At 32.8% G+C, this 20,600-nt stretch overlaps 3 protein-coding genes across 3 annotated transcripts; 1 reads left to right on the top strand and 2 right to left on the bottom strand.

The window, feature by feature from the left end:
* The first annotated feature begins 3,840 nt into the window (after positions 1-3,840).
* LOC130896460 (uncharacterized) lies at positions 3,841-6,206 on the top strand. The gene is made up of 2 exons (XM_057804600.1): positions 3,841-5,745; positions 5,829-6,206. The coding sequence occupies exons 1-2, from the start codon at positions 4,395-4,397 to the stop codon at positions 5,915-5,917; spliced, it is 1,440 nt and encodes a 479-aa protein (XP_057660583.1). The 5' UTR covers positions 3,841-4,394; the 3' UTR covers positions 5,918-6,206.
* Positions 6,207-8,909: 2,703 nt separating this feature from the next.
* On the bottom strand, positions 8,910-14,169 carry LOC130896567 (uncharacterized). Its single transcript, XM_057804747.1, has 7 exons — positions 13,853-14,169; positions 11,631-11,789; positions 11,285-11,547; positions 10,322-10,712; positions 10,036-10,246; positions 9,733-9,958; positions 8,910-9,271 (listed from the first exon to the last, which is right to left on the bottom strand). The coding sequence occupies exons 1-7, from the start codon at positions 14,167-14,169 to the stop codon at positions 8,910-8,912; spliced, it is 1,929 nt and encodes a 642-aa protein (XP_057660730.1).
* Positions 14,170-16,047: 1,878 nt separating this feature from the next.
* Positions 16,048-19,728, bottom strand: LOC130896566 (uncharacterized). Its single transcript, XM_057804746.1, has 2 exons — positions 18,496-19,728; positions 16,048-16,392 (listed from the first exon to the last, which is right to left on the bottom strand). Exons 1-2 carry the CDS (start codon positions 19,726-19,728, stop codon positions 16,048-16,050), a joined length of 1,578 nt encoding a protein of 525 aa, XP_057660729.1.
* Positions 19,729-20,600: the final 872 nt, after the last annotated feature.

The following is a 20,600-nucleotide window of genomic DNA, read 5'->3' as shown; positions in this document are numbered from 1 at the left end:
CATGTGAAATCATAGCTCCAACACCATAATAAGAACTATCAACAGTTAACTTTACTGGTAAATTTGGGTCATAAAGCTCCAAAATGGGAGCAGAGCTAATTATGTTTTTAAATTTATTATATGCCTTTGTACATTGTTCAGACCAAATAAACTCAACATTTTTCTTCAATAAATTGTACAAAGGCTGAAGTACTGAGCCCGCGTTAGGTATAAATTTATTATAAAAATTCACAAACCCCAAAAATGATCTAAGTTGAGTAATATTTTGAGGTACTGGAGCTTCAACAATCGCTCTAACTTTATCTTCACTTGTATGCAATCCGTATTTATCAATTGTGTAACCCAAATAATGTACTGTGAGTTTTTGAAAAATTCACATTTGTCTAATGCTACCGTAAGACCACTTTTTTGTAACCTATCCAAAACTTTTTCAACCTTTCTTAAATGAAAACCCCTGTTTTTTCCAGTAATTAAAATGTCATTTAAAAAACAAAAAACCCCATCTAAACCTTCTAAGATTTGTTCCATTATTCTTTGAAACATTGCTGGAGCACTAGCAATACTAGTCTAAGAGCCAGTGAAAGGCTACCTGTATGTATTTGACCAGACCTGATTTTTGGTGTATTGAGGCCCCTATACCTACCCTACATGGAATGGGGACTCACTAAGCCTAAAGTGGTGGACGCGGCTAGTGCGCAGGTAACACAGGTATTAATTTTGAATGAATTTTGAATCCATTTGACCACGTCTGCCGTTTTGAAATTATAAAATATATTATTATTATTATCGGAAAATAACATTGGCAGACTATTATCACGCCGATTTCTTTGTGGCAGACAATTTTGAAATTTCAAAAAAAAGTCAAATTTTGAAAGTATTTGACCAGATCTGCCATTGATGTATTTTATTAATTACAGTCTAAAAAACTTATATATATCACGGCAGACGTCTACATCGCGTATAAATCTCAATAATTAACAAAATCCCAGCGACAGCCCGGTTAGATAGTTGGCCTAGGCCTAGCGATCTCTTTTTTTCACTCATGTAATACTGTTGTACTCATCCTTATCTGTACAGCTTATTCTATCTTATTCTAGTATATTCTTTCTCAACGTATAACGTTCAAAAAATATAGGGTGTGTACCTGGAAGGGTCAGATAACAGTCCCAACGTAGCCAGATGTTTTCAGTATAATTCTATGCGTACATATAGTTACCTCGTGTTTCGTGAATATTGCAATATACGTAGTGCTGATTATTTTATTTTTTTGTTAATTATTTATCAAATATATCTGACATGATGTCGAGTAATAAAGACCAAGTGAAGTGTGTTTTTTGTATAACATAAAAAATGAAAAATTAATAACTTTCTGTAGAGACAATGGCAAAATGCCGAACGATTTTAAGGTTAAGAAAATTTCATAAGTTGAAATATAATGACGTTATTTTACCAGATGAAATTTATGATGCCGCTTATCACAGTGCTTGTTATAAATCGTTTACAGCTTTAAAAAAAAAGTTTGTTTCGACAGAGATCACAGAAACGGTTGAATCACGACGTCATACTTCTATCTCTGCAATTGATGAACCATCAACATCTGTTAGTCATCATGTAACAATGCTAAATGATTCCCATGCAGATGTGAACGTGACCGAAACACCCGATGACATGGACATAACTACAGAAGCTGCAGAAGATCAGGCGCTGGAGGAAGTACCATGTGAAGATGTTCAGGCTTCTGGTAACGTGGCGGCAACCAACCCGCAATTGTGTTTTTTTTGTAACAAAAAAAAGAAACAAAACCGGTCTAAAAATGAGCCTTTACGGACAGCAGATAAGGATCAATTTGAAAAAAGTATTTTGTCAAAGTTCAAAGTAGATACAGAAATTTATAATGAAACTTTGTCAAAATTACAAAGTCATCAATTCCAGAACGTTCATTATCATGATGTTTGTCGGCAAGATTTTAGAAACAAGAAAAGATCCTTGGTTAAAAGTCCTGTCCGTACTTCTTGGCATATCTCTAGAGATTTACATGAAACGGTCTATAAAGAAATATGCAATTTAATAGAAGAAAATGTGGTAAAACGTGGACGTTGTTATTTATTAACGTACTTACATAAAGAGTATCTAGATATGTTTAATGAATTGAGTGAAAGCTTGGAAACAAAATCGATATTTAACACACACTTTTTAGAAGAAAAAATCCGCAAAAAGTTCAATGATAAAATTCAAATTCTCATTTCTAAAAACAAGAAAGTAGTTGCCCCTAAAGGTATTACAACCATCGATGATTCATTATTTGCCCATTTGAAAGATCAAGACACACTGCAAGCAGCCGCCGCCATTTTACGACAGGAGATCATGGGAATAAAGAAGAAAAAATTACCTGACTACATAACAAGTCAACGACTGATCAATGGGGAATGTTCAACACCACCAATGGTGTCAGAATTTTTTTCTTCAATTCTCGGAGGTTATGGTCGTAAACATCGGAATTGTGATAGTTTTCAACGCCACGTAAAATCTTTGTCCCAGGACATCATTTATATGAGTCACAATGGTAACATTAAGACTTCGAAACACATCTGCTTAGGCATGGCGTTAAAAAGTCTTACTAGCAGTCGAAAGGTTATCGATATCATCAATCGTTACGGCCATTGCATCAGTTACAGCGCAATTGAAGAGCTTGAAACAGAAGCAACATTTTCTTCCGTTTCACGTACCGGGATATGTCCAGAGGCAATTAATAAAGAGGAGAATCTTTCGACAGGTATGGCATTCGACAATTATGATAGATTTGTTGAGACTAGGAATGGAAAAGATACTCTTCACGATACAGTTGGTATAATATACCAAAATATTGTACACGACAATTTAGAAGAAGAAGAAGAAGACGAAGAAGAAGAACGAGAAAAAACACGAGTTGAAGATATGACAGGAAATAAACGTAGAAGGCGATCTTTTGAAGCAGTCCAACATGAATTGCCACAGTGCGCTAAAAAACTGAAAAAAAGCGACTAATATTGAAATTCAAAGTGAGGAAGAGATTAATTTAATAGTGCATAAGAGTCTTTACGATCAAATTGACATTATTTGGATGTTAAGTCACGCTTTTGGGCTGCCCAATACCCCTATGTGGACTGGTTTCAACAGTAAAATAATAACCGATGATAGTCCTCAGCAATTAATTTCCTACTTAACTCCGATTAATGAATCTCCAACAAGTAATGCAGTTGTTTTGGCTACTATGCATCAATGCATGTCAGTATTGCAAGAGCTAAATCAAGAGTACATGCAAGTAACTTACGATTTAGCTATTGCAAAAATCGCTTTGCAAATCCAAGCTACGGAAAGTAACACCTTTAGAAAACTATTCATACACTTGGGTGCTTTTCATATTATGATGTCATATTTTAAGGCGATTGGAAAGTTTATTAATGATTGTGGTTTGACAACCATCATGGTTGACAGCGAAATGCTTGCTAGTGGATCTATTTCAAGTTTTATTGAGGGCAAGCATTTCAATCGCTGTAAAAGATTACATCCAATGATGGCTTTGGGGCTACAAATTATGCATTTCAGATCTTTTTTAAAGTCTAAAAATATTAAAATTTCTAATGATATCGAAGAAGAACTTGCAAGATTACAAAGTTGTCAGACACCTTTACTTATTATTCACAATGAAAGTTTAAGAGAAATCTGTAATGACTATGTTATTTATGAACAGCAGACATTAAATGGTGATCATGGTAAAACATCGCAATTTTATATGATTTACATAAAACTTGTTTATCATTATTTACAACTAAGCAGAAACATTCGTGCTGGAGACTTTCAATTGTATCTTGACATTCTACCAAAAATAACCAATTTATTTTTTGTTTTCAACCATCAAAATTATGCAAAATGGACTGTTCAGTATCATTACAACTTAAAGAAAGCTTATACAACTCATCCTGGTTTAGAGGAGGACTTTAAAAAAGGATTTTTTGGGATCAAACGTACCAGTAAACCATTTTCAAGGCAGCCCATTGATCTTACATTAGAACAGACCATCAATGCAGATGCTGCAAGAACACTTACTGGTATCTCACATCTGACTAATTCCATTTCAGCTCGTCAACGGTGGGCGAGAAGTCACGACATCCGCTCAACTATAATCACACACGTGTTAGAAGAGTTGGGAATAACCAAGAAGCAAGATATTTCAGTAGAGTTGCAGCCACATAATATCAAGAAAAGTTGTCAACAACTTGATAAGTTTAGCTTAGATTTATCACCCGATCAATTATTTAATATAGGTTCTGGGAAAGAAGTCGGTAAAAATTGGAGGTAAGCATCAAGAGATCAAGCTACAGCGAGATTTATTTGGGCGTTTGTTGGGAATTTCTATGGACCATCAAATTGATGTTTTAAGAGTTTTATCGTATCCCATAACTCCTGTACCTCTTGCTCTATGTCATCTAGATGGTGGTTTTTGTAAGACTGACAAATCTGTACTTGTAAAATGTCTTGTACCAAATGTTGATCAAGAACCACCACGCAATACAGATGTGTTTATAATTGGTGGATTTTTCATTCTTCATTCAATGAAAGAAGTTCCTAAAACATTCGGGAGTATTTCAAAAAAATTTCTTCAAATGATAACAAAATATTCTGCCCGACGTATTGATGTTATCTTCGACCAATATTTTTATCCATCAATAAAAGATAGTGAAAGATTTCTACGGCATGAAGCATCTTTGATTGACTACACAATTTCTGGGCCTGATCAGGTGCGACCATCAGATTTTTCAAAAGAATTGAAAAACACCAATTTTAAGGAAGCTATTGTTGAATTTTTTATAAAGCATTGGTCTACTGAGGAAGTAAAATCATTTTTGGGTAACCGACAGATTTATTTAAATTTTCGGAATTGTCAATTGTATCAAGTTGTTGATGATACAGTAGAATCGAGTGTTGTGGAAGATTTATGTTGTACTTCACATGAAGAAGCTGATACAAAAATTATCTATCATGCTTCTTATATCGCAGAGCAGACAAACATTGTCATTAGGGCCTCAGATACCGACATTTTAATTCTAATGATTGGTAATATGTCACATTTAAAGAACCCTCATTCTAATATTTGGATGCTCAGTGGAACAGGAAATAATGAAAGATACATTGACATCAAAAAAATTTATAGAGAACTTGGTGAACTATTAGCTAAAAGTTTAATCGGTTTCCATGCATTTACTGGATGCGACTTTAATCCAGCATTCTTTAACAAAGGGAAAAGAAGACCCTTTACTTTACTGAAGAAAAATTCTGGATTTCAACAAGCATTTGCTACACTTGGTGAAGATAATTTAACAGAAAATCAACTACAACAGCTATTTAACACTATTCAAGAGTTCACCTGCCAGCTATACAATGCCAAAAAATCTACTGATGTAGACGATGCCAGGTTTCAGATGTTTGTTAGAAACTATAAAGCCTCAGACATCAATGAAAATTTTCAGAAGAAAATTCAAAATTTTGACGCAAGCTCAATACCACCATGTAAGACTGAGCTTTACCAACAATTTTTGAGGGCCCACTACATTTCTTCTCTGTGGAGAAATGCTTCCAAATTACAACCGACAACTTTAGACCCATTGAAGTATGGTTGGGATGAGCAAGACAACGCATATACCTTCAAATGGTTCGAAGGTGACCAACTTCCATCTTTTGTGGGTGACTTAATCACCAAAGTTTCTGGTAAGTTTATAAAAATATATCCTTTCTAGAATATTTTCCGATCAATTTATTTATATTTTACGACTAACGTTTTATTTTTGCAGAGTCTGACGCATTAGATGATGAGGACGAGCTACCTAACGACCAACATGACTCCGATGACGATGATGATAACGACGATGATGATGAATGATGATTAAGATGTATATACTTATATCAATATATATTTTAAAGTATGCATGATTTATTTTTAAACTTTTTTAACAATTTTGTATTTATGTTGACGAAATGAAATGAAAAAATTGAAATGAGACATTTTATCATTTTTTTTATTACCATTTTACCTTATTATTTATTGTTCATCCTTAAATATATACTTTTTATCATTTAAATAATGAAATATAATATATATAATAAAAAAAAATTTTAATTTTTCCAAATACTCTCATAAAGTGACTCAAAAGTTAATTATATTGATGTAAATTAACGAATATAATACATATACATCTGACCGGGCTGTCGCTGGGATTTTGTTAATTATTGAGATTTATACGCGATGTAGACGTCTGCCGTGATATATATAAGTTTTTTAGACTGTAATTAATAAAATACATCAATAGCAGATCTGGTCAAATACTTTCAAAATTTGACTTTTTTTTGAAATTTCAAAATTGTCTGCCACAAAGAAATCGGCGTGATAATAGTCTGCCAATGTTATTTTCCGATAATAATAATAATATATTTTATAATTTCAAAACGGCAGACGTGGTCAAATGGATTCAAAATTGGTTAAAAATTAATACCTGTGTTACCTGCGCACTAGCCGCGTCCACCACTTTAGGCTTAGTGAGTCCCCATTCCATGTAGGGTAGGTATAGGGGCCTCAATACACCAAAATCAGGTTTGGTCAAATACATACAGGCTACCTGTATGTATTCACTGGCTCTTAGACTATACCAAAAGTTAAACGATTATAACTAAATAACCCCTTTGGAGTATTAATATTTGTTCATTTCTTTGACTCATTGTCTAACTCAATCTGCTGATATGCTTGAGAAAGATCAATTTTTGAAAACTCCGCCTTGTAGTTTAGAAAATAATTCCTCAATACGGGGCAATGGGTATTTATCAATTAACAATACAGGATTAAGAGTAATATAACGGAGGGCCCCCATTAGAAATTATATACAACCGTATTGTTTCTGTTTTTAAATTAAAAGTCACTTCTACCTCAATAAATCCCAAAGGATGAATACTTGAACCATCATAACTTGCCAAAGTTTTGCTGGTTCGATAAACAATGAACTTATGCAAATGTTTTTCTCTAAATTGTTTAGAAATTACAGAGACCCAGGCCCCTGTGTCCAATTGAAAAGTAAACAGTTGCTTGTTTATTGTTATTTCAATTGTGATTTTATCATTTGAAGCAGATAAATTAAAAATGTGATCAAACTTACTGTTTTCACCATCAGATGATAAATCAGAATTATTATTATCTAAAAAATAATTACCCCTCTTAAGTTTTTTCTGGCAAATATTGGCTAAGTGGCCTTACTTCTGGACAATTTCTCAACCAAAAAAAAAAAAAAAATAATATACGCGTTTCCGTTTTACCTCGTCGCCAACTGTAATGTCTTATTAGAGTTGAGAAAAAGTACCACGAGTGAAAACTCACTAACTTTATTAATTAAAAAAGAAACAATTCGAAATTAATATTACAATGTGTTCAATCTGACAACCGTGTATTCGATGTTAACAGTTCAACGATTCGAAAAGAAGAGAGAGGCGAACTCCTACTACAATAAGGAAACCGTACATGCATACAATAAAAAATAACTCTTAAACGTCTGCGTTAAATATTCGAAATATCGTATTAAGAAGTAATAAGGGTTGCCTATGCTTATTGGAACAAATTTAATATTTAATGTGGGATACATTACAAAATCAAAGTAAACTTTTTTTGGGCTAAACTTACAACTTACAAGCGTTCAATTCTACAAAAAAATTTACTCTTCTTTGATTCGTGTAACTCAATCGGTTATCGAGTTATTTACTTCTAAAAAGTTCAATAAATTCTAATTTTTTCATAAGAAAAATTTATTATTCCTTAAATATGTAACAATATCAAATTTGTAAACAAAAATAAAAAACTTAAAGCAAATGCTCAAAATGCCCACCATTTACTTCAATGCACTTTATGATCCGCTTTCGTAAAGATCTCCTAATATCAAATAATCCTTATCGCAGTTGTGGAGGAGAAGTAATTTTTTAATTTTTTTTTGTAAACTAATGCCTTCATTTGAGACCAAATTATATATATATATATATATATATATATATATATATATATATATATATATATATATATATATATATATATATATATTCAAGCGACGTAATATTAATATAATTTCTTATTCAAGATGTTGTTTTTTAAGGTTTTCTTGAAACTCCTTGAAATTATAAAAGTCCGTTGTAGTCTGCTAGCCAAAGTCCTAGAACAGTCGTCGCCAACCTCTCAATGTGTTGAGCTATTTTGATAATTTTGGAATAAACTGCGAGCTACCCACTCGGAAGCCACGTAACGCAACGTAAATTAAATAATCCACAGTTAATTTATCATTATATGTATTTATTTTATTATTTAATTGAAAAATAAAAATGCATGTTCAATGAGAAGGCTGACACTCAGACTCATCGATAATTTTTTTAATGTTTGCAGTATAATTTGATGCAGCCATTCGAATACCATTATCCAAATGTTCATCTGTCAGTCGATTGCGATATTTGTTCTTAATAAACTTCATCTTGAAAAAAGAAGATTCACAAAAATAGGTTGAACTGAATAACGCTTTCACTTTCGAGGCAACACGGCATAGAACTGAATATTTGTCTTTACTTACAAAAGGCCAGATACATTTGGTACTTGAGACTAACGATTTTAAGACTAAATCATTTTGAAACTCAATTACTTCCATTTTTGTTGCAGCGATGTCTTCGCCAAAGTTCTGCGTAACACAAGTTGGATATCAATTTCCATAAATATATATATATATATATATATATATATATATATATATATATATATATATATATATATATATATATATATATATATATATATATATATATAAATATTCGAGTATACATTTATATGCTCTTTTGAGTACTGCATGAAAAAGTTATTAGAATTTTTTTCTGCACTTTTGAGCTATGAAATTTTGAATGAGTTCTTCAAAATCTATTGTTCTAAACAATTCACTTTCTTTTTTCAATCTAGCCAGTGCTGACAATATTCCATCTGCCATGTTTGCGCGATGAAGATCTTTAACTCTTTTTAAAGTTGAAAATGATCGCTCTGCTTCACAGTTACCGATAGGTATTGTAACATATATACGATAAGCTATAGAGGTATTGGGAAATACATCAATCATATTGAATTTTACCATCCAATTTAAAATTTTCACAGGATTTAGACTTGTGTTTTCTTTGGTGTAAAGTGGATCGCTGCTTCTTTTTACTAGAGGAATAAATTGTTTAAGCTCATCTGAAAAATTATCGTTCAAGTCACTCGAATAAGTTTTCACTAAAAATTTCCTTCTCATCGATAATATCATCTTTCATCAGATGCAGCTTTAAAAGAAACTCAAACGTATTTACTATATGCGAATAAGCTTCATTCCTCTTCTCTAATTCAACAGTGAGTTTGTCAATGAGAACATACGTATGAATACGAAATTTATCAGCCCCTGTTAAAGTTTCAATTGTGGTGGATCCATCGGGTAGCTCCTTCGTTATTTTTCTTTTTTTGGCGTCTGCATATTCTGCAATCACAAAATCACCAAGGTTTTTTGCTTCCTCTTTAAAATTTAAAAAATTATTACGTAAATCTTTTACAAAATCTGCCAGAGATAGAAGCATATTATTTGCCGTGCACAAGTCTAACTCTACTTTTTGGATATATTTGCTGACACTATCAAATCTATTTAGAACAGAATTCCAAAATACAGTCATAAAGGCATTTTCCAACACCGTCGATTTTTTTTGCTAGTGAACGGGCTTCTTGGCGCACATCAGCCTTTTGTGATTCATCTTCACTTATGGTGACAAGTGCTTGATAAATACCTTTATAGTTTTGTTTCAAATCTTTTGCAGCGTCGCTACGACGTGACCACCGAGTCGTAGACAAGCTTTGCAAATGAGCCTTACACACTGCCATTAGAATTTCCCATCGCTGCGTAGAACAAGTGAAAAAAGTATAAAATCTTTGAAGTAAGCCAAAAAAATTATGGCTTGAATACATTCCTCTACACTACATTCACCAACTAAATTGAGAGAATGTCCGATACACGGAACGTAGAAAGCTAGCGCGTTCAATTCTTTTATATGAGCTTGTAATCCTTGGTATTTTCTTGACATATTCCGAGCATTATCGTATGATTGAGCTCTACAATCATTTATTAACAAGTCGTGTTTTCTAAATAAACTCAGTAATTCATGTTTCAAAGATATACCCGTATGGCTGTGAATAGGAATAAAACAAAAAAACCTTTCGAACACATGAGAATTTAAATAATAGCGAAATATAACTGATAACTGGTCTACATGCGAAACATCAGGTGTTGAGTCTACAATCAATCCCCAGTATTTAGCATCTTTCATTTCACTTTTTATGCGTTCTAATAAAACATCACCCATCAAAGTAATAAACTCATCACAAACAGTTTTCGAAAGATAAGAAACATTCCCTTTGCCTTTATTACCATAATTTTCTATATGCAGGCGTAAAAAAAGATCGAACTGAGCAATCAATTCTAAAGCTCCAAGATAGTTTCCGTTGTGAGGCGAATCAAAATGTTCATCCGTACCGCGGAAACCAAGACCTCTTTCGCCAAGAAAACGAATAGTTGCTACGACTCTTCTCAAAACTTCTGCCCAATATTTTACCTCTTGTTGCATTGCATTTATCATATTTTTATCGACGTGTTCTTTTTTTTGCATATATTGAAGATATTCATTCATGCAATGTCTATGCTCTTTGCTGTTTTCATGACTCTATGGTTTCCGCAGTTTTCTTCCAGTTGCAAAATCCAAACTTCACAAACACATTAGTGCGATTAGACTTATTAGCAAATAACTTGCACACATAATAAAATATTGTACCAGTCGATTCGGAGTACATAATCCACTTTCGTTATACCTTTTCTCCATTTTCGAGAGTCATAAAAAAATGTTTGGAAGAAAAATATCTAATTTGTTGAGCATAATCTCGCTTCGATGCAAGATATTCTTCATTTTTATTTTGAAAAAAAATGTATCCTTTGTCTATATAATTCTGACGATCCCTATTAGTGAAAAAAATTGGCCACAAAGCAGGATCCTTGTGTACGACGGCTTCATCTAGAAAAAAAACAACAATTGCAATAGTTTCTCTCATTACATTTACTCATTCAAAATTAGGAACAATCTTCAAAGCCTCATGACCTTGTGTACAATTATAGATATTGAAGATTGACATTTATAGTAATCATAATTATTAAGGAATAATTTAACAATGTACCTAACAATATTTCATTTTTTACTTCTTGTAATTCAAGCCTTTGATTTTTTTCATCATGTTCAACTGTTAAATCTTTATTATCGTGCCCGCTGTGAGGAGCATAATTTAGAGTATTGTCATTTGTTATATCACACAAAACATTATCTGTCGTCACTGGCACTGACACATTTTCTTCAAGATTATCTGAAGAATAACTTGCTCCAGCATTTTCATTTTGCAATTGTTCGTCATTCTCATTATTTTCTTTTTGTTGGTCTAATTCGCTTGAAAAATAATTATTTATCTTTGGTAATTCTATCTATCAACTTCACACAACACAAGAAAATATTGCATGTCGAACGCTTACAGGGAGATGAACAACTCACAACTGACATCTCCGCTGTGTTGAGTACGCACGAGCACGTGAGTGCAAGCTTTTGTTTTTCCGCGAAACGAGAACAAATGCCGGGACCTGCACGCGCGACGCCGCCGTGCGGGTGCTTCCATAGGCGGCGCGCACGCTCTCCTGCGAATTACACGTTTCAAAAACAAATACAGTTTTCGCATATGATTGCTTATTTGTTTTTTTTTATGATAAAGATTATATTAGATACGATCAAGAGTTAGGGTGCATAGGCTAAAAAGTTAGATGGAATCCATTTTTTTTGTAAAACAAAATTTTAAAAATAATATCAATACGTTAGATTTGTGGTATCGAACCCTCTTGGACCTGGGGCCCGGGGCTATAACCCCTCAAGCCCCTAGCTTAATCCGGCTCTGCACCGCAACGTTGCCGCTGTTTGTGTTTAATATTATGACAATTAGATTTTTTTGTGGAATTAAAATCGTTGTGAGAGCTATTAGAATTGCCTAGGCGAGCTACCGGTAGCTCGCGATCGACAGGTTGGCGACCACTGTCCTAGAAACATATTTGAAAAGGGGATATAAGTAGAGGTGAACGAGATTATGAGGACGCTAAATTTCAACAGAATCAAATATGTCATTAATAGTAAGTTTTTGAACAAGAAATTATATTCACCTTTTGCGTTTTAGACTAAGTTTTCATTTTAACCTAAGAACTTGACTTTACCAATTTTTTCTTTCCTGGTAGATACTTATAATCAACCATTGATTAGATAAATAATAATTAGAATCCAAATCACTCGACTCAAACCCAGAATGTCTTTTAATCAATTCCAGAAAACAAATTATCCTCATGAAATATTTCGTTATTTTCAAACATTTTTTAACTCTAAAAATCCACATCTTCAAGTATGTTTTGAAATGATTCACAAATGAGACAAGTTATAAAAGGTAGTATCCATTTATCTGAATTTTATTTTTCTTAACGAAAAATTCGTTTTTGAAAAATATATTTATTAAAGCAATTACAAGTTTATTGTTAGAGTTCTGAACAGAGAATGAATTATATAAAATGAATTTACAAGAAAGTAAGATTTATCTACATATATTGTTAAGTAACAATTTCTCCGAAAGTATAATGTTTCTGCTGCGCTTTTAAGTTTTCTTGATAAGCCGCGTACGTAACTCCTCCCTCCTTAAGTCTCGAAAAGTATGGATTGACTTTTCGATTTTTGGGCCCTTTCCAGGTTTCCTCGACTTTTTTCTTTTGTGGGTTTTCTACATACTAAAATTTTTTATTTGAATTTGAACAAGACATCTGCTATTAAAATAATGAATATTATCGCTAAAAGGCTTTCGATTGTTGTTGTATGACTCTGTGTATTGGAAATTTCTTGAATCGGCTTCAATTTTCTTGACAATTCGTTGATTTGGAAAAGATAATCGAAATTGAGATTTGTTATATTTTTCGTAGTGTTTTGAAGTTGACAATTTGTTTGTTTCTAATTTAGGCAGGACAATTGGTTTACCGTAACTGATTTTGTCGTCACTGATGTATCGTTGATTATTGATACATAGTTCACAATTTTTTGGGATTTTGACAAGTGATGGTTCTTCTATTTCAAGGTATTGATCGGATTGACATTTTGAAAGTATTTTTTCTTGTTGAATCGGCGATATCAAGACTTCTTTTGCTCTTTGAATGATTGTTTCTTCGATATTGACTTCTAGAATTTGGCAATCATTGAGATTGTCCCTTCAAGTAGACTAGGGGTGCAATTATCCCTTTTGAACAAAATTTTGACGTCAATAGTAGGTATCTTCGAGTGGTGGACATTCTTCTTTTTCTGGTTGGGTTTCATTTTGCGTTCGTGCCAGGTAAGGGAATTTAGGAGTGTACATTTTATTATTTTGGATTATGGGAAAAAGGAGGTAGAATTCAAATGTTTCTGAGAGAGATAGGTACGTAGATAGCAAAGACTAATTTCGAATCATTGATTGATACTTGAGTTCCAAGAAATTGATAAGATGTTAAAATGTTAGATAATTTAGGAATTTGTTTTTCTGAATATAGTTTTCCTAAATGTTGAATTATGTCTAGTATCTCGTAACTAGAAATTATAGACGTATGTACAGAATTAAGTTTCGAAAATACAACTGCATGCTCAATATTATCTATAAACGTTATTGTTGACTTACAGTCTAAATCAATCTGATACAACATACATTGAAACGTTAGATAATAGTTGCAAATCATTATTAAAGTTTGCTTGATTTTTATTTAAAGTTTTTATTTTATTTATGAGTTTCTTATAAAGAGAAATTTGAAGGCTAGTTTCATGGATAATGTTCTTTTGATTTTGTTGTAATAAAGTAATTGCGTTATCGTATTTTATTTCGTCATCTGAATCGAGGTTTCCAAATAGCCATTTGTATATTTTACTAACGCCATTTAGTAAGCCTCTTCGATTTCTGATATGAGGATTCAAATTTTCGAATTTTTTCTTTATAATGTTGCTCAAATATCCGGTTCTTATTAACATGTTTTGTGCTAAAGCGTGATAGGATATAGTGTTTGTAGTGGTTACAGTTGTAATATACTATTTTTTATGTAATTGAAATGCGTAACTAGACTATCTATTTTCTTAATAAGTTAGCTTAAATCTATGTTTACTATACACTAATCCAGGGCTTCTTAAACTTTTTTATATAACGACCCCCTTCAAGCTTAGGAAATTTTAAACGACCCCCTCCTGCATATAATGAAATATATATTAACCGTAGATGTAGATGTAATATCGCACTATTTTACAATGTAAATAAAATAAGGATTAAAGAATACGTACCCATTCATTTCACATATATATAATTGGAAACGTTGACGGGATATCGGTCGTAATAAAACACAATAAATAGAATGACATAAAACTATATATATATTTATTCAATAGAAAAAACTTTTGTAACAATTTTTTTATGAGAAGAAAAAATAAACTTTTGTAACAATTTTTTTAATAAAAACATATTAACATCAAACAATATTAATGTGACGGATGTGATTGTTTATTTTTACACAAATAATTAAATCTAGGCTCAATTTGAGTTAGTGCAGATCGTAATAAATTTTCAACGTTTATTAAAGTTGAACGGTATTTTGATTTTATGTAAGTTAATGTGGAAAGGGCTGATTCACATAAATATGTTGTACAAAATGGCAGTAATTTTTTCATTGCCATTTCCGATAGTAGGGGATATTCTGATATGATTTCTATGCAAAATTCATGCACAGGCACTTGAGAAAATCTGAGTCGCAAGGTAGTATCTCTTGTTAATTCGGCAAATTCTTCTTGTGCTTTTAAGTTCAAAAAATTAATTTCTTCTATTTCAATTGAAAATGGATTGCAAATCCATTGTTGTGTATCGATATCATTGCGAAAATACCTATGCATGTAAACTTCCATATCCTTCAAATGATTAACTATAATTTTTGTTATAGGAGTATCTTTTTTTGAAATATTGTTACTAATTATATACTCGTCAGTAAATGGAAACATTTCGAGCGATACACTTTCCACTCTGTTCTTCCATATAAGAATTTTTTTAACAAAGGCCTCAAGTTTATTTTTTAACATAAACATATTAACGCATACTCCCTGCATTGATAAATTCATATCATTGATTTTATCAAAAATATCTGCCAAATAGCATAGCTTGAGAAGCCATAAATTATCGTGAAAATAATCGGCCAAATTAGAATTTTGCTCTGTTAGAAATATAAGAACTTCATCTTTTAAAGTTAATAATCGTTTCAAACTTCGACCTTTTGATAGCCACCTAACTTCAGCATGTAGCAATAAACTTGTATAATCCGAATCCATATCAATGCACAAATTTTTAAACAATCGACTATTAAGTACTCGACTTTTAATAAAGTTAATTATTTTGACTGCATCAAAAAACACAGTGTTTAATTCTGGTGCAATTTTTTTAACAAGTGCCTCTCGGTGAATCATACAATGTGTAAATGTAATATGATCATTTCCAGCTTTAACAAATGCTGTAAAACCAAGATCTTGTCCGGTCATTGCTGCAGCACCGTCTGTGCACACACCAACACAATTTTTCCAATTTAATCCTTCTTTTTCAAAAAACTCATTTACTTTTATATATATATATCTTTTCCACGAGTATGACCTTCCAGAGGACGACAAAACAGTATATCTTCATGAATGCTTCCCTCATAAATATATCTTACAAAAAGTAACAACTGTGCCATTTTTGAAATGTCTGTCGACTCGTCCAGTTGTATTGCAAACTTTGAGCTGTCTTTAAGCCTCACAAGAAGTTGTTGAAATTGATCATTGCTAATGTCTGAAATTCTTTTGGACACAGTGTCATTTGATAATGGAATTTTACTAATTTCAGCACTGGTTTCCATGAACAATTTCAGACATTCTTATAGCTGCAGGTAGTAAAAGTTGCTCTCCAGTAGTAAAAGGCTTTTTCGTTTTTGCTATCAAATACGAAACTGCCAATAGATATTTATCATTCAAAGTAACATACTTCTCCAAAGTGTTCTTTTCTTTATTTGATGTTTGCAAAAGACGCTCAAAATATTCTATTGGCTTTTTTAATAACGTTGCATGTTTAGTATTCAAATGTCGTTGCAGTTTTGACGGTTTCATGCTTTCTGCAGCCAAAACTTCTTTGCAAATTAAGCGCACTGGTTGTTCTTCATTGGTGTGAAAAGAGCAATTGAAGCCATACTGCAAATATGATTCGTCATATTTTCTTTTTTTTGTTTTGCTAGAAGTCGGATTTGAAGCACTGAAACTTGGTTGTGACGGCGTGGCAGACTTATTAGTTGGAATTTTAATTAGCCATTTATCGATGATGGTTAAATAATAACAAATAATTAAACAAAATGTAGTTGAACTTTAACGTAATAATTAAAAACACCAACTGAAAATTACACAGTAAATACACACATGTCACTACGAAGACAAAGCTGAGTCCAAACTGAAGTACAAACAGAAAAATAACTACACACGAATCTTTACCAGTGCAATGACAACAAATTATGATCAGATCAACCCCGACGCATGGCGTGTTCAAAGTGTGCAGCGCACAAAGGCACCGTATCACAAAGACGCCGAAAAAGAAGCTTTCATTTAATTTTTTTTATTATTCTTTTATAAAAATAATATGCCGATTCGCCTAGCCTAGCTTGATTATGCTTCCGTATTGTATGTGTAAGCTGTAAGGCGACGCGGCGTCTGGGTACTTATAATCACTAAGTTATCTTGCAAACACTGACGCCGGCGGCCAGACATCAATGTCGAACGTTCAGTTGAAAATCTTTTAAATGCTACTTCCATATTTTCATTTATAGGCACTACCTAACAGTTTTTCATTGCCACTTTTTTCAAAAAATAGTTATAATAAAACTACAAAAGTATTTTGTATGATTTTTATTTGTATTTATATTTGTACGTAGTGTGTATACTAATTTTAAAATTTTATTTATAAGTATCAAATCTTTGCGACCCTTTTTCAGTAGTCTCGCGACCCCCCTGGGGGTCGCGACCCACAGTTTAAGAAGCTCTGCACTAATCTAGCGTTTCCTAATTGGATAAGAAGAAGAAAGTTTTGAATTTTCGTAACCTGTATTTCTTCTACACCACAGGTCGCTTGAAAGACGCGAAGAATCAGGTAAAGCATCAGGATTCGCGTCCTCGTCGACATCCTGTAACAATTTCCGACCATTACTTCTTAGTTTTCGGACAATATTTTTATGATACTTACCTTTATCGATTTTAACCAGAATACCTTTATCTTTGATTATTTTAGTTTGTTTAAATTTCGGGAGTTTCTTATTTCTTAATTTAGTTTTTACCAGTCCCGCCCGGAGGATTTCTGGGGCCCGGGGCAAAAGCTGTCTCGGACCGAGACAGCTTTTGCCCCGGGCTCTCCGAGACTCTCGGTGGGCCCTGTTTACATTTGGGTCTGATAGTGCTGGGGAGGGGGTGGGGATCATTCTGCGAAAAAGAAATTTTTTTGCCAATTGATTTTTTATTTTTTTAGTCGCATAATTATCGAAATTTCATTACTCCAATGAATCATAATCAAAATCGAACATATTTCAAATAATGTTTTAACTTAAAGGTTGCTATTAATAAGCACCTATTTTTTTGTACTTTATTAGTTACTAGGTTTTCATTGAAATTTACATTTTTGTCTCTATATATCTCGAGCGCTGACTAGAATTATTTCATTTCATTGAGAAAGCAACTCTATTGATATATATATATATATATATATATATATATATATATATATATATATATATATATATATATATATCTTCTAAATGAGAAATCGAAAACATCCCCTGATGAGGTCACAATCAGCGTTCGAAATATATACGGAAAACAATGTTTAATTTAATTATTAAAAGATTGCAAAGTACAACTTAGAGAAGAACAACCACAAAATTTTAAGGTCTGTAAATATTTAAAAGCTGCTTATTTTCAAAGAAACATATACAGACCAAAACATAAATTTTTAATTATTGGTGTTATTTTTTATTCTAGATTAAATCTATACAAATATATTAATAAATTGAAAAAATTAGTGGAAAAGTTAGTGCCAGAACCGGGAATTGCCGATATTAAATATAATATATAATATTTAAATATATTTTAATTAAAATATAAATTTTTAGATTTGATTAAAAATTCAAAGGGTGAATAACATAATACATATAAGTTTAAAGTAGAATTTTATTTACAGCAAAAATAATGATAAAAGAAGCAAAACAAATTCAAATTAATATACACTGCATTTATCTATAATTTGACTTTTCTTGCCTTTAATCTGGCAAAATCCTCTATCACTTCATCAAAACTTATTTTTCTTACTATGTCATGTTCAATACTTAATATCATTAAGTGGTTAAGTCTATCTTCTCCCATTGCAGATCTCAGCCTGTTTTTTATGAGCGACATTTTGCTGAAGGCTCTCTCACCAGAAACTGAAACTGGTATTACAGCTAGTAATCGTAAGCAGGTGCAAATTTGCGGTAATATGTGTTCAAGGCCTTTTTGGTAAATGTTGTTCAAAATATCAACTGCACAGTTCAAGTTTCCTTCTCCTGAGTTGATCACGCCATCTTTAAGTAGCTTAAAGTAAATGGTCAATTCATTTGCTAACTCATCCTTTGTAAGATCTCGTGGGTATCCGTTGACCAGATCTTCTGCTACACCATCAACATAGAGTTGATTAAGTTGTAACGTGTTTTCGGTAGGAGATATGATCGGTGTGAATACATCAGACAATTCTTTCATCTTCTCAGTTATTGATTTTATTTCCAAAGAGAGCAAATCTATGGACGGCAAAAAAACTTCCACTTTGAACCGATCTGTCACGTTGAAGCTATGGTCAGGTACCTCCGAATCATCAAAAAACGTTTTCTTTTTTCTCCCTCTTGTCGGCTTAAATTCAGGCGATATTAGGAAGGTCGACGCAATTGACTTGGACTCTTCCAAAAACTTATCCCAACTACTCCTTATAGTTGCAATGTCCGAAATTAAGCCTTCCATTATTTTTGCAGAGTCCTTTACGGTAATCTTTGAATTTTGTAAGACTTTATTCCTTTCATCAATCACTTTCAAAGTTTTATACCAAATTTTGGTAAATAAAACAAATTCAAACGAGTTCATCCATGTAATCAAGGCATCAACGTCAGCCTGCGTTTCTGGTGGTAAGTTCGTTTCATCTGATATGCTGACCAAAGCATGAATAATGTCTTGATACCTTTTAGTGAGGGGACGAATCGCATCAACTCTAGCACTCCACCTTGTGGTTGAAACTGAATGGAGGGACACTCCGGTAGTTGTTTGCAAAATCTTCCATCTACTAGGACTCATTGAAAAAGTTTTGTACAACTTTTGAACGTTGCCGAAATATGACTTAACTTCTGTGCTCACTTCCATAGCGTGAACGCCACAGAGATTTAAGGAGTGTGCGCCACATGGAGAAAAGTAGGCGTGAGGGTTATCATTAAGGATTCTCGTTTTGACCCCCTTAAACTTTCCTGACATGTTCGAGGCATTGTCGTAGGCTTGGCCTCTGCATAACTGAAGATCTAAATGAGAATCTTTCAAAACAATCTTGATCTTGTTCGCTATGGCCTCTCCTGTTTTTGATCAAAGTGAGACAGCTGGAGAAATCTATAAACACCCCATAAACCGTCGTTTCGACTGATGTATCTTATCACGAAAACTAGTTGTTCTTTGTGGGAAATATCGGGTGTTCCATCAACAATTATACTAAAGTATAGTGATTCTTGAACTTCCCGGATAATACTTGATTTCACTTTATCCCCACAGACTTTCAACAATTCATTTTGGGTACTAGAATCGTCTCAGCTTCTCCACGATTATACAGATCCGGCACTAAACATTGAGAAGTGGATGGAGATGGGTCCCCTAGTCGGTCAGTCAACAGATTTGCATTCGGTAGTAAAAAACAGTCAAGCGTTCTTTTCCCTCGTTCTTCTGCAGCTTTCTTCGCAATAATTTTTTTCCTCTTTTCGGCACCAGAAGGGTAATTTCGCTTCATTTTAAAGATTAGCACCTAAAAATGAATAACACCAGTTTGTGAGCAACTTGTGGCCAAGTAATACGTGAGTGCTGATAATAGGATATAAAAGATATAACTGAAAGCCAGGGAGCCAGGCTCTACTAAAGAAGTCTATAAATAATTAAAAAAATTAATAATAAAAAAAAGTGTGGAAACAAAAGGCAGAGTTTCAATCAATTACCTTTCGAAAGTAATACCGATTCTAATAAATTTAGTCAAAACCAGAATACAGTAAAACATCGCTTATTCTAAATGATTGAGAAGAAAAAGCTAGTGTGACGATGCTCAAAAAGAGGTTTGGTCAAGATCTTTAATAATGAACAATTGGTTT

Source organism: Diorhabda carinulata, chromosome 7, assembly GCF_026250575.1.
Source record: "Diorhabda carinulata isolate Delta chromosome 7, icDioCari1.1, whole genome shotgun sequence".
Classification (NCBI taxonomy): Eukaryota; Metazoa; Arthropoda; class Insecta; order Coleoptera; family Chrysomelidae; genus Diorhabda; species Diorhabda carinulata.
Note: the sequence above shows the minus strand (reverse complement) of the source record. Positions and strands in the feature narration are given on the sequence as shown.

Excerpts from the sequence above, each read along its gene's own strand:
- LOC130896567 (XM_057804747.1), bottom strand. The coding sequence starts at position 14,169 with ATGTTAATAAGAACCGGATATTTGAGCAACATTATAAAGAAAAAATTC. Across the intron at positions 10,713-11,284 it reads AAAAAATGAAATATTGTTAG|AACACGTCGATAAAAATATG; the intron begins GTACATTGTTAA and ends TGCAAAAAAAAG. Across the intron at positions 10,247-10,321 it reads GATGTTTCGCATGTAGACCA|CCATACGGGTATATCTTTGA; the intron begins GTTATCAGTTAT and ends TCCTATTCACAG.
- LOC130896566 (XM_057804746.1), bottom strand. The coding sequence starts at position 19,728 with ATGTCAGGAAAGTTTAAGGGGGTCAAAACGAGAATCCTTAATGATAAC. Across the intron at positions 16,393-18,495 it reads AGGATTTTGCCAGATTAAAG|TATGGCTTCAATTGCTCTTT; the intron begins GCAAGAAAAGTC and ends TCATATTTGCAG.
- LOC130896460 (XM_057804600.1), top strand. The coding sequence starts at position 4,395 with ATGGACCATCAAATTGATGTTTTAAGAGTTTTATCGTATCCCATAACT. Across the intron at positions 5,746-5,828 it reads CTTAATCACCAAAGTTTCTG|AGTCTGACGCATTAGATGAT; the intron begins GTAAGTTTATAA and ends TTATTTTTGCAG.